Below are 13,767 nucleotides of genomic sequence, written 5' to 3' on the forward strand. Positions count from 1 at the left end.
ATGTAAATGTAATCAGGTCACTCTTCCAGATGAAAACTTTTTCAGTTCCCCGTTTCCTTGAGGAAAAAAGCTTAAATGGCATGTCATGCTTTACCAGGCTCTTCATTAGCCACCCTCTATCTACCACTCCCTGCCAGCCACCCTCAACCTCTTTCAGCTCCTCCAAGATGGGGACGTGTTCTTGTCCGGGCCTCCACACACACTTTTTTATTTATTTTTTTTAAAGATTTTATTTATTTATTCGTGAGAGACAGAGGGCGAAGCAGGCTCCCAAGGAGCAGGGAGCCCAATGTGGGACTCAATCCCAGGCCCTGGGATCATGACCTGAGCTGAAGGCAGACGCTTAACCATCTGAGCCACCCAGGCGCCCTCCACACACACTTAATCTCTTTCCACAAGCAATTACCTCCAGGGTAAATCATAATTCTTCCGCCATCCCCACCCACTCTCTAGAGCTCCTCAGATTAGCCTGGCAACTATAAGAAAGAAACCAGAGTTGGCTTTATTCATCTCTTTTGTGAAGTTCATTCCTATGAGATGCAATCTAGAGAGAGGAAATTTTTGACTTCAATGCTAGAGTTTACAGGATTCTTACAAAAATAGAAAAGGCCAACAGCATCAACAAAGAATAGCAGGAAATAGCCTTCAAATCAGGAAATAACTTTACAAAGTAGTTTGTTTTTATATGGAAAAATAATGTATGGGTAAGCACACAGATACAGCACTACAAAATTATTTCTAAGACCAGTGAGTTAAAACAGCAAATTCACAATGAAAATTATAATAAAATTAATCTGATTCAGTAGTAACCAAAATAGAATATGTAATATTGCTTATGTCAATTTCTCTCTCTTTTTTAAAGATTTCATTTTTCAGAGAGAGAGAGCATGAGAGGGGGGAGCGGCAGGCGGAGGGAGAAGCAGGCTCCCCGAGAGCAGGGAGCCCGATGTGGGACTCGATCCTAGGACTCTGGGATTATGACCTGAGCCGAAGGCAGATGCTTAGCCGACTGAGCCACCCAGGCGTCCCTTATGGCAATTTTTCAAGTAAGATTTCATTTAATAGCATTGTATATACTTAATATAGTCACATTCATTTCTTAAAGTTTATGAATTTGTTTCAGCAAGGATATTTCTTAGTGTTTCTTTGGTCTATTTTAATATGTCAATTATTTAGCAAAGAGCAAATTTAAATTATTTAAAAATGAGTTCTCGGTAACAGTATTTTTAATAAAAACATTCCTTTTGAGAAAATATATACATTAACCCCAATACAAAATTTTAATAGGAAATCTGAGTCTCATTATTGCATATGTGCACATGTGAATTTATACACTTGTACTTTGCAATAGCAGAAATATACTTATGCAGGATGCAAAATGTATACCAGGGAAATAAGAGCCCAGGATATATATATATTTTAAGTGCAAACTCAATAAATTAGTTAAAATTTTATTACTTAGTAATGTGCGACCAGGTTACAAATTATGTGGCAGTTGTAGCAAAAGTGGCAGGAAGGAACTTCACACTCAACATGTCTAATAAATAAAGCTTGGTGATTCATTCAATATTATACAAGATCAAAACTTCCAACATTTCTATAGATCTTTAATATCTTCGAGATATGCCAAATATTCTAGGTAGGTAAGAAATTGCCTGACATTATACTTAAAAGGAATCATCTTGGAAAATTAATGGTTTTACTGTCTACAAAAGCCACACAGAACCAAAATAGAGTCTCCAAGAAAAAAAAATTAGTCTCCCATCCTGTTATCATTTAGGCTGCTCTTTAGATCATCAAAAATCTTTCATGACTCAGGTACATATCTGTACCCTAGGAGTTCATGAACATTGTAAATATGGTCCATTTTCTTTGCAATTAAGTATTCCCACTTTTTTTTTTTTTAAAGATTAAACTCACAGTTGGGCTCTAGCAGTACTGAGTAGTCCTAGGTCACTTCTGTCATGTGGTCTCAAGGCAGTAGGAAATGAACAAGGATGAACATCAGTTTTGCAGTGACTAAACACACGACACCTAACATATGGATCTGGATATAAGCATATGTTCCAATTATTCGTTGTGGCTTTTGGAGCACCTATTTCTTTTGATTAGACTCAAATTTATCTAAGAATAATGCTCATTTCATAAAAGGTTAACAACTTTAGGACAATTCCTTTTTCTTCTGACAAATCTGTGTTTATATTAACTAAATGTTTAAAAATACGAATCCTGAGCAACAGTAGTAAGAACAGTTTCGACTAAAGAAGAAAATCTCTTCGTTGTTACACCCAAAACAGCTTTAAAAGTTCAACCATGGAATGTAAGTCAGTAAGACTGGAATTGAGACTTCTGATGTCCACGGTAAACCTGAATACTCTGAGCAGAACTCAAATACACATAGTACGTAACACACAACAGTAAGAAGCATCAGAAATTGATGCACCTGGATTCTATTATATTTAACAAAGGTCACTCAGTCTTTCATGGATAAACCCGGCTGGGAGCACAGCACTGAACAGTGTCTTGCACTGAACAGACCCTCCGAAAGGCAACACTGGATTCCTTTTTAGATGGGCACTGACTCCCCCTGCCCCACCCCGGCTCCCGCCAAAATGTTCAAAACACCTAAAAGACACATTCGGAAAAAAACAATATGAATCCTGTTTTCATGAAAGCAAAAAGTTCTGGCCACTTTGGAAACTGAAGTCACTTGAATTTTTAGTTCTAGCTACCGCTCATGAAAACGAAGAGCTTACTACCCAGCAAAGCATTACTATGACAGACTACTGGTATACCAGCAAAGGCTTCAAAGAAGAGCTTCGCAACAGGAGTCAATGGAAGCCATGCTCTAAGGATGCTCGTGTCGTCCGTGTGGTGAGCACACACAGCAGCAGGGGCCTCTCCCAGTAGCTGGGCCTGTCCCCGCAGGCAGGGTCTGTGGCAGGTCTGTCCCCTGAGTGCCAGGCAGGGATTTCTGACCCTGGGCACAGCCCTCCAGGCTTCTCCGATATGCCTTTTCTTTTATTCAAACTGTCTCTCCTCCTCTTCATCTGCTTCTTCAATGACCTGAATGTCATCGGCTTGAGGTAAGGAAGGATTTTCCACCTGCAGTTTATTCCCATCAGCTTTACATTTCTCTTCTTCCTCTATCATTTCCTTCCATATCTTGTGGTTTTCAGTGAGGTGGTGCATTAGCTGACAAAATATTCGCCGTCTGCCTTTCCTCCTCTGTGGTTCTGTGAAATTTAAAAGCAGTATATTGTAATCATAGCCATACAATTCCCTTGTGCAGTCACTAAATATCCGAGTGCCTATAATTTTCCAGGCACTTATACATGGCGCTGGGGTTGTAGTCATAACCAGTAAGACAGAAATAATCTCTGTACTATAGAGCTCATCTTCTAATGGAAAGACCTAGGTAAGCAAAAGCAGCAGCAAAACACGAGATGGTGTTGTTATTAGATGAAAATAAAGCCGAGAAGGGGATTAGGGAAGACTGGGTGGGGTGAGAGGGGAGGAATGATAACAATAGCAATGTGAAGTTCAACAACCTTTTTAGGATTTAAGTACTGAATTAAACACCAGTATCAAGGTTTCAGTGAATATAAACAATTTTTGGAAGCCAATCAACTTTGTCCATGATGATGCTCAGAGGGTAGAGGTAGAAGACTACTCTTTATTATGCTAATCCTGAATACAACTGGGGAGGTGGGGGTAGTGCTTTGTAATTATGTTACCGGTTTTCATTTATAGCATGCTTGGAATGCTAGATATAATTTCAATTCTTTTTTTTTTTTAAGATTTTATTTATTTACTTGAGAGAGAATAGGAGAGAGCCCAAGCAGGGGAGAAGCAGGCTCCCCACTGAGCAAGGAGCCCGATGTGGGACTCGATCCCAGGACCCTGAGATCATGACCTGAGCTGAAGGCAGATGCTTAACTGACTGAGCCACCCAGGCACCCCTTAAATTCTACTTTAAAGAGCAAATAACTGATTTCATTTACAGCTACAATGGTGACAAATTTTTTTTCCATTTATATTCACTGCTTTATATAGAAAACTATGTCCCTACAGTTTGGCAATTCAAATCCATAACAACACAAAACTTGGTTCTCCCCTTAGGGCTAGAGAAGATGTTTCCTCTTCTCCCAACTATTGTGATCCATCTTCCAAGTCTTTAGGAAGGGCAGATTAGCAGGAGGAGGGAGCGCTAGCCACACGAACACCTCACCTCACAAAATCAGCCATGGTGACACAGCCCTACGGTGCGGGCAAAGGTAGAGCCTCCTGAAGCGGACTGGCCGCAAAGAGACACCACTTTAACCAAGACCGCGTGCGACCGCATTAGCACGTTCCCCAGCACACAGGAGTTACTCAAGAGACCGTTCAATCTGAACATTCAGAGTGTAGTTACTCAAGATAGAACTCCTCAATCTGTAGCTTAAAAACAAAGATCCAGGGGCGCCTGGGTGGCTCAGTCAGTTAGGCGTCTGACTCTTGATTTCAGCTCAGATCACAAGCTCGGGGTTGTGAGATCAAGTCCCGCTTGGGATTCTCTCTTCCCCCCCCCAAAAAAAACCACCCCCAAAACAAAGATCCAAACTTAATGTTACTAACTGCAAATACCCATTTAAGAAATTACAGCATCCCTATATTCTTACTAGGATTTAGATTGTCTTCTATTTCTTCCTCATCTGTATCTAGTTCTTCACCATCTTCTTCATCGTAACAACTCTCAGTGTCTTCGTCCTCTTCTGCTTCCACCCACTGACCCGGCAGCAAGCCAGCCGTGTCGTAGGAATTACACAGAGGACCCACGATGTGGGTGATGAAAGATTCTTGGAGTTTTGCTAGCTGAGGCGAAGAACGATCCATGAAGGGACTGATGGGCAAACCGAGGTTTGCTTCCTCATCTCCCTGATCATTTTAAAAAGAAAAGTACCATTTTGAACTGTTGAAAGAATAACCACTGAGCTTTGCTGTTAAAATTATCTTGAGTTTTTAATACGCATAGTCTACATCAAAATAATTTTTACAAAGTGTCTAATTACTGTCATTTCAACTGTACGAATTTCTCTAATACAAGACTTTATTTTCACACCCCACCAGTTAACCAGGATGGTTGATGTTCAGTGAACAAGAAAAACATACATGAAAAAAAAAAATCAACAAATCTAACAACCTGAAAAATTGTATGTCTTTCTCCTAGGGGGAGATGGTATCAGCCAAGTTGTTGTACCTTAAATGCCCAGAGTTGAATTTTGCAATTGCCTTTCAACACCCTACCTGTTTCTAACAGCAGAAGCAGAGGTATGGGTGGCTGAGGTGAGGAGTCGGGGTCCAACTGCCTGCCCTCTGACACCTTCCCCCTGTGGTCTCCAGGGCTTCAGAGAGCGTAATGTGAGATCAGACAGATGCAGTTGTCAAAGCCTGCTTTTGCCACCTACTACCTGTGCGGTGCTGAGCAAGCTCCATGCCCATTTCATGTGTAAAATCTTAATGTACTTTACAAGGTTGCTATGAGGATGAAAAACAATATTCAGTATTTAGCACAGTACTGAGCATTCCCCAAAAGGTACTGTTGACCTTTTTGTTCCTACTGTCTGAACTGGTGGGGAATGAATGAACTTCAGAATGTATAAACTGTGTAGGCAAGCAGCGTCTCTCTCTGATGAGGCAACACTATCCTAGGGAAACAACCAGAAACTGTTATAGTGACTGGCCCATGATTAAAAATCTAGGATTTTACCTTCTGTGGGGAAGAAAACCATTGTTTACCCAAAAACCCCCCCAAAAAACAAAAAAACAAACCTCAGTTGGGTTTATCCACAGGATTCTACAATTTTTTTTGGCTTTTTTTTTTTTTTTTTTTAATAGGAGTTTGGCTTTTCTAAGCCCATGGTACTTAAATGGCTATAGGGATATAAAGACAGGATAATTAAGATAATAAAAAAATAAAAAGTTGGGCAAGATTAGAATTTTGCATCCACATCCGAAGGATGCTTAATAGTATAACCAGACTGAGAAAGAAATTTAATAGTGTTGATGAGGATTGAGTAGGACTTTCATATAGATTAGTACCTTTAACCTTCATGACAACTCTGTGTGGTAGGGTGTCAGATGACCCTTTTCTCCTTTAACATGTGAATAATGAAACTTAGAAAGATTAAGTAAAACTTGTCTGAAATAATGTTTTTAGTGATAGATCTGGAATTATAATAGCTGACATTTACTGAGCATTTATGTGTCAGGAACTGTTCTAAGAACTTTATTAATTCACCCAATCCTCGCAGCAACCTTATGAGGTAGATACCATCACATATTTGTTTTATCCATGAAGAAACAGGCACAGAGAGGTCAAATAACTTAGCTAAGGTCACAATACTGGTAAAGAAGAGAACCCAGTCTTCAACCTTAAAAATGGATTCCAAGTTTAATAAGCATTCTATATACTTAAATTATAAATGGAGTCTAAATGAACTTTTCTAATGTTATTTTTTTGGGGGGTTTCCTCTACATTTATTGCAACTGCTAAATGATTAACAACATTCACAACTTCTTAGGTTTAAAAAACAAAAAAAACAAAAAAACCTGTTTTGTAACATCACAAATGTCTTCTAGGTTTTACCAATTTTCTAATGTTCGTTTACTGAATTAGTGAGTCTTCTAAAATTGGCATACACTACGTTTTTATTACCTCTGTTTGCACAGATAATATAAAGATGGCATTTTCCTTAATGTAAAATTCTTTTGTGAATACAAACTGAAGTCTGAAGCTGGCTTCAATTATCTTTGAGAATGAAGATGGGAACATGCAAATAGTATATTACAATCTCTAGGTAGATATTTACAACCATTTAGATCTCCAAATTATATATAATTTAGTTCAAATGTACCAAAATAGTAAATAATAATCTTGGAATACTTATGTATTCCCATGGTTTTTTCACCGTATAGTATTTTGTAACTTGTAAATAGCAGAGTAAGCCTTGTGGTGGGATGTTTAGCTAAGGTGGGTGAAAGACTGCACATTCACTATTCAATACAATCCAGGTGTAACAAGGTATAACAGATTCATCACCCCTACTGGAGTAGCAGCTCATGGTAAGAAAACTCTGTCTTGAAGGCCTCATTTGGTAGACCTCTTAATCTTGCCTGATTATTAGGGTCAACAAGGATTCCCAAGGAATGCAATTCCAAAGTCAAGAAGATGTATTCGGTATTTTGGAGCTAATGAAACGCTGGCTTGTGGGGAAATCCATATACTTCTACATTGTAGTGAGCTTCAAAATTGAACAACAACAAAAAATTGATAAAGAGTCTGTAAAGTGGTAGTGAAACCAGTAATCAAAGGGTTAATGGGACTAATAAGTGCAACTGTAACTTTTTACCCAAATCTGCTTGTTCTTGGAATGCAGCTTGCCACCATGTTTCTATAGATAATGTTCTTGCCAGACCTCACAATAGCAGAATGTTGATTTAGTGGTTTGGCAGAGACTTAAGGCTTTACCAAGAAACCAGCCAGAACCAGTCAGGACCACCGACCTTCTCTGAGCACGGACAAGTGTCCAATGGATAAACTTTTAATGTAGAAGGGCCTAACCTCCTGCCCCCCTTCTATCATGCTGAGAATGCCATTTTCTGGTCATGGGTCACATGAAAATATATGCGGAAGCTCCATGCAGGTGCAGACAATGAAAGGACTTCAACCTTTTCCTACTTCCTAACTTCCTTTCCTTGATTTTGAAATCCCACAGCTCCTCTCCCTTATACCCACATCCTTTTATTTGCCTTTACATGTTCCCGACTCTCCCACTTTGAGGAGGCAAATCTGAGGCCTGCCCTTCCTAGTTTGGCTACCTCTCAAACTCTTTGATGTATACTCAACATCTCAGTGACTGGCTTTGCTACGTGGTGGGCATATAAACCTGAGTTCAGTTACAGGAGTATTAGTTTATTTATTTATTTATTTTTTAAAGATTTTATTTATTTATTTGAGAGAGAGAATGAGATAGAGAGAGCATGAGAGGGGGAGGGTCAGAGGGAGAAACAGGCTCCCCGCTGAGCAGGGAGCCCGACGCGGGACTCGATCCTGGCTCTCCAGGATCATGACCTGAGCTGAAGGCAGTCGCCCAACCAACTGAGCCACCCAGGCGCCCAGGAGTATTAGTTTAAAGACACGATTTTAAAAACTTAGCATGTTTTTATCTTTGAATCCTAAAAAACCATGACATACCCACTTTATCCCCGTTTCTAGCTCTCAAATGTCTTCCCCTCTGCCAGGACTTTTACCCAGTGGCTGTTTCTAAGGCAGTCAGCAGTCTTTCTACAGCAGAATTGAAAATAATTATATTTAAAGAATATCAACCCAAGTATACCCTGAATCAATTTTAAAAATCTCATCTGGAAAAGTTATAGGCACTCAGGGTTTTAAAAGAGACCTTACCTCTAGCCTCAAGGGACATTCGACCCATGGCAGTTGGGAATGAGCTAGTTTTTAAATTTATTAGCAAAAAAGAGCTGAGAAAATACTACGACCAGCACAAATTCTACAATTTCTAACCATTTTTGGTCAAAGTAACCAGACATCAAACATTTAACATAGCTATCCAAATCCCAAAGACTTGTGTCTTCAGCTGGCAGCTCTCAAAAATCCCACCCATCTCAAGTTTCAACTTACCTGCTCATAAAATTCATTGACAATGCCTTCTGTCCATTTCAAATGCAAGTCCCGAACTTTCGCTGGTCCATTGATGTCTGCCAGCTTGATGCACACCTGGCATACTAAGAGGCGATCATTCTCATTGCTCCATTCTATGCCATTACTATTTACATCGTTGGCCTATTTTGGACAAACAATTATTTTAGGTTCTGAGGGCACAGTTTTGTTTTGTCTTTTAACCAAATTATCTTAAAACTGCTTCCTGTCTAAATTACAGGAAGGAACATGGGTTAAGTTTCCCTTTGAAGTGTCATTATGATTTTGTTTCACTGGAAGCAAAGCACTATAAAAACATAACAAACCATGGGTTTCAATATTTGTGATTACTACAGAAAATTGTAACGTGTGTATATATAACATATATGTTAATATATATGTATATGTAAAACATCAATAAATCATTTAAGAATCGTAACTAATTCTATTGCAAAAAAGAACACTTAGGATCCACAGAGAAGTTGGCTTCAGCTGTGAAAGGAAAATATATAGTTGAAAGAACACAAGTCTTAAAAGCTGATCCCTATGGTTTCAAATCCCAACTCAATGATTTATTCATTGTGTAATACTGGAAAAATTACTTAATCTCCTTGAATCTGTCTTCATCTATAAAACAGAAAAAGTAGTACCAATCTAGCCATATTACCATGAGGATTAATAAATGAAAAATGCTTTGTTCATAGTAAATGTAATTATCATCACTAATTAGGCAAATTACTCTGCCTTTCAAAAACTCAAATTTTCTCTTGTAAAAAATGAAGTAAATGGGCCAGATCAGTGGCTTCTGAACTTTGAGGGTAGTTTTTTGGGCACCAAACCCTTTTGTCAAAGGAAAATTTATGTAGACCACCACTACAGAAAACACTTAAAAGAAAGGCTTTTCTGACTGAAACCATGTAGGTATGGCATTTTCCTGAGAGACTATGGAATAGAAACCTCTGAGGAACACAGATTCAAAAGTATTGGACTAGGTGATCTTTTACCTGTGAAAACTTCTATTACTCTGACTTAAGCACTTAAATGCATTTTATTATTAAATAAAACAGAGCTACACAACTATAAAATAATTTTAAAGGCACATGGATTTCTTGCTGATTTTTAGAAGTATTTGATATCACAACAGCCACATATAGGGTCTCCACACAGGGGGTTAAATCTAGTATTCCCTTGGTATCAGTTCCTCTACCCCGAAGGTACACCTCTCCTTTCTGTCACAAATGTCATCAAGGCAACAGCTTCCTGCCAGCCAAAGCAGGAGCATCCTTCCCGCAGGAATCTGTAAAGCAGTGGTTCTCAGCTTTTCCCACCCCTAATGTCGGAGGGACAGAACACCTTCCAGGGAGCACCACTGTCACCTGAGGACAGTGATTCTCCGTTCCCTACTGACGGTGAATTCCTGGTGGCAGGGACTGCCACCTGTTCTCTACTTATTCCTGCTGGCGTGACTGTACAGAGAGGGCGATCCCAGGACTTGCTCAATGAGCACATTATTCTCAAGCGGAAGAGTGGAGGCTACTTCTTTCCCACACCAGCCAGTTAAAGACTAATAGGAAGAAGGGATTAACAGGTGCAGTGAGGGACACATAACCGGACACATAACATCTTTAATTTCATAAAATAACTTGGCACCATGCACAACATTCTCCAATCTTCCCCTAAAAGCTTTTGACATCATGAACTGGCTTATCACCATGTGAAAGAAAGTTGTAAGTCTATGTGTCAGAAAGGAAAGGTAGCAAGTAACAGTATGTTTAGGACAAAAAAGTTATTTTAAAAAATATTGACATACATATCATCTCACATCAGATATTATGACTTTGAGTAGTATTAATCCTAACTTAACATAAAAAACACTTATCAGTAATACTGACAATAGAGATTTCCATCACTGAAACCAGACAGTAAGTTGTATCACCAACCTTGGCGTTGAATTCAGCAAGGAAATCAAAATGCTTTTTAAGATCTGTGGCAAGGATTGCTTCAATGACCAAAAAACGAAAGCGCTTGAATTCCACATGATCAAGATTCAGAAGGAAGTTGTATTCTGGGCGAGAGAGATACAGATTCCAAGCTGATGCAGCATGATGATTTTCTAGAACAGATCTGTCGTTGTACAAAACTGCCTGAAAAGTAATAAAAATGAGTCAGGCGTCTCAGAGATATTAATCTTTAATAATAAACAGAGTTAGGTTGGAAGAATACAAACAATGAGTAACTACTATATGCCAAGCATTTTAATATCTGTGAAGAAGGCTTGTGGGCATTTTCTAAACGAGTTTACCGAAGTACAAAAAGGGCAAGGTAGACCTTGCTGGCATCTACCTCTAGTAGGTGAAAGGATAATTCATCTCCCAAGTCCATCTTTGCAGACACCATACTGCCCTCAGGAGATGTAAAGTTGATATTTGAGGTCTACTTCATTGAATCCGTGAACCTTCTTAGATAAAGCTTCTGTTAGTGAAGCCTTTAGAGGAAGAGCAGGTGTAGGGACACATTTCTCTTCTTCAGCTAGCATGCGATCAGTGGTGCTGATGACCAAAGAGGAAGCAGGAGTACTGTCCCGGGTGAGTGAGAGTCCTGCACATCCACGAAGGACACATTCCTACACTCTGATCCGGGCACAGTGCCCGGGAGTAAGAGAAGCATGAAACAGGTAGCACAAATCCTCTGGTTCAGCTGGTGTGCAACTTTTCACTTCTTATCCACCTCATTTCAATGCAAGACCCTCAGTACTCTAGAACTTTGGAATACAGATTTAAAAAACCAATGGCTTATAGAATTGCTAGAGCCTCTTCTATCTCTAAAAATCAAGCAATTAAAAATTATTAAATAAGCATAGTAATTATTTTAAAAACGTTCACAGTCAGTGCTAAAGGCTAAACAAAAACTTGTCTCTGTTTTCACAGAGCTTCTTGTTAATAAGAAAGAAGGACAGATAAAAATGGAATGCAACCACATTAAGGTACACATTCTGGGGGGTGCCTAGGAGGCTCAGTAGGTTAAGCACCTGCCTTTGGCTCAGGTTGTGATCTCAAGGTCCTGGGATCGAGTCCCGTGTCGGGCTCCCTGCTCAGTGGGGAGTCTGCTTCTCTCTCTCCCTCTGCCCTTCCCCGCTTGTGTTCTCTCTCTCACTTGTTCTCTCTCAAGTAAATAAAATCTTGAAAAAAAAGGACACATATTCTGGGAACTTAATTAAACAAGTTTATGTGTGATTTGTGAAAATAAGCCATAGTCTAAATATAAGACAGATACTTAACATCATTTGTTTTTTTACACCATTTGACTTTATGAAAGTAATGATGATTTAAGCTTTGTAATGGGACATACAAAGGCTGCAAGCAATCTAAATGTCCATCTGTGGAAGAATGGATAAAGATGTGGGTGTGTGTGTGTGTGTGTGTGTGTGTGTGTGTGAGAGAGAGAGAGAGAGAGGGGGAATATTTACTTAGCCATGAGAAAGAAGGTAATCCTGCCATTTGAGACATGGATGGACCTTGAGAGCACAATGCTAAGTGAGTTAAATCAAGAAAGACATACTGTATGGTATCTCTTATATGTGGAATCTTAAAAAGCTGAACTCATAATGACCTCACTGATACGAGGAATTCTTAATCTCAGGAAACAAACTGAGGGTTGCTGGAGTGGGGGTGGGTGGGAGGGATGGGGTGGCTGGGTGACAGACATTGGGGAGGGTATGTGCTATGGTGAGCACTGTGAATTGTATAAGACTGTTGAATCACAGATCTGTACCTCTGAAACAAATAATGCAATATATGTTAAGAAAAAAAAAAAGAAGATAGCAGGAGGGGAAGAATGAAGGGGGGAAATCGGAGGGGGAGATGAACCATGAGAGACGATGGACTCTGAAAAACAAACTGAGGGTTCTAGAGGGGAGGGGGTAGGGGATGGGTTAGGCTGGTGATAGGTATTAAAGAGGGCATGTTCTACGTGGAACACTGGGTGTTATGCACAGACAATGAATCATGGAACACTACATCAAAAACTAATGATGTAATGTATGGTGATTAACATAAAAATAAAAAAATTTAAAGGGGGAAAAAAAGCTGAACTCATAGAAACAGACTATGTTACGAACTTCAGTTATAGGATGACGAAGTTCTGGGGACCTAATGCCTAGCATCGTGATTACAGTTAATAGTACTATATTATATACTTGAAAGTTGTTAAGAGACTAGATCTTAAATGTACTCACAAAAAAGATATGATATTAGGTAACATGATGGTAGTATTACAATGATAATGTGTATCAAATGAACATGTACACCTTAAACTTAACACAATATCAAGTATATGTCAACAAAAAAATGTCAAAAAAATTTATACTAACCTTATTATAACTTCCAAACATCATAAACCTCAAAGAGAAAGATTAAGCTTCAAAGACTCCCTAAGGGGTCATTTTATATTTAATAGTGATTTCACTAATTCATATTCAAATCTGATAAAAACTGATAAACTATTAGAACAGCTTTGTCTGTTCAGGAAGAAGTAACCAAACATCCAGCTCAATAAAGCACAACATATAGTAAGTGCCCTGTAGAGCTAGCTGACTTAATAAACTGTTGGCTAGCAAGATCAGTAAAAGAATTAAGTTCAGAATTTCTTCACCATTCAAACTGCCCTTTGAAATTACCAAAGAGGGTGCCTGGGTGGCTCAGTTGGTTAAGCGACTGCCTTCGGCTCAGGTCATGATCCTGGAGTCCCTGGATCGAGTCCCACATCGGGCTCCCTGCTCAGCAGGGAGTCTGCTTCTCCCTCTGACCCTCTTCCCTCTCGTGCTGTCTCTCATTCTCTCTCTCTCAAATAAATAAATAAAATCTTAAAAAAAAATTACCAAAGAAATATAAAATAGGGGCAAAAAAATTCTGAATCAATATTAAAGTCTAGATATTATCATCATACTGGAAATTTCAAATACATGGGGAAAGTGGGAATGGATTGAGGAGAGGCCAACTAAGTTACTGCATGAGAAGGAAAAACCCACCTGGAGAATAAGTGGACAGAGTCCCCTTCTGGACCCCAATAAA

At 39.2% G+C, this 13,767-nt stretch overlaps 1 protein-coding gene across 3 annotated transcripts in view; it reads right to left on the reverse strand.

Moving 5' to 3' along the window:
- Nucleotides 1–477: 477 nt before the first annotated feature.
- PDE3B (phosphodiesterase 3B) overlaps nt 478–13,767 on the reverse strand; it is a 164,475-nt gene continuing 151,185 nt past the window's right edge. For 2 of the 3 annotated variants that reach the window (XM_025894187.2, XM_025894186.2), the window contains 4 exons: nt 10,639–10,842; nt 8,681–8,842; nt 4,662–4,917; nt 478–3,236 (listed from right to left, as the gene is read on the reverse strand). In XM_025894187.2, the coding sequence (XP_025749972.2) occupies nt 3,022–3,236; nt 4,662–4,917; nt 8,681–8,842; nt 10,639–10,842 (837 nt within the window). In that variant the 3' untranslated portion in view covers nt 478–3,021. The remainder of the gene's footprint in view (nt 3,237–4,661; nt 4,918–8,680; nt 8,843–10,638; nt 10,843–13,767) is intronic. The other variant, XM_073882872.1, reaches the window with a different exon arrangement.

This window comes from Callorhinus ursinus, unplaced genomic scaffold (assembly GCF_003265705.2).
Source record: "Callorhinus ursinus isolate GAN/ISIS: 27379988/994484 unplaced genomic scaffold, GSC_fseal_2.0 scaffold49, whole genome shotgun sequence".
NCBI classification, from domain to species: domain Eukaryota; kingdom Metazoa; phylum Chordata; class Mammalia; order Carnivora; family Otariidae; genus Callorhinus; species Callorhinus ursinus.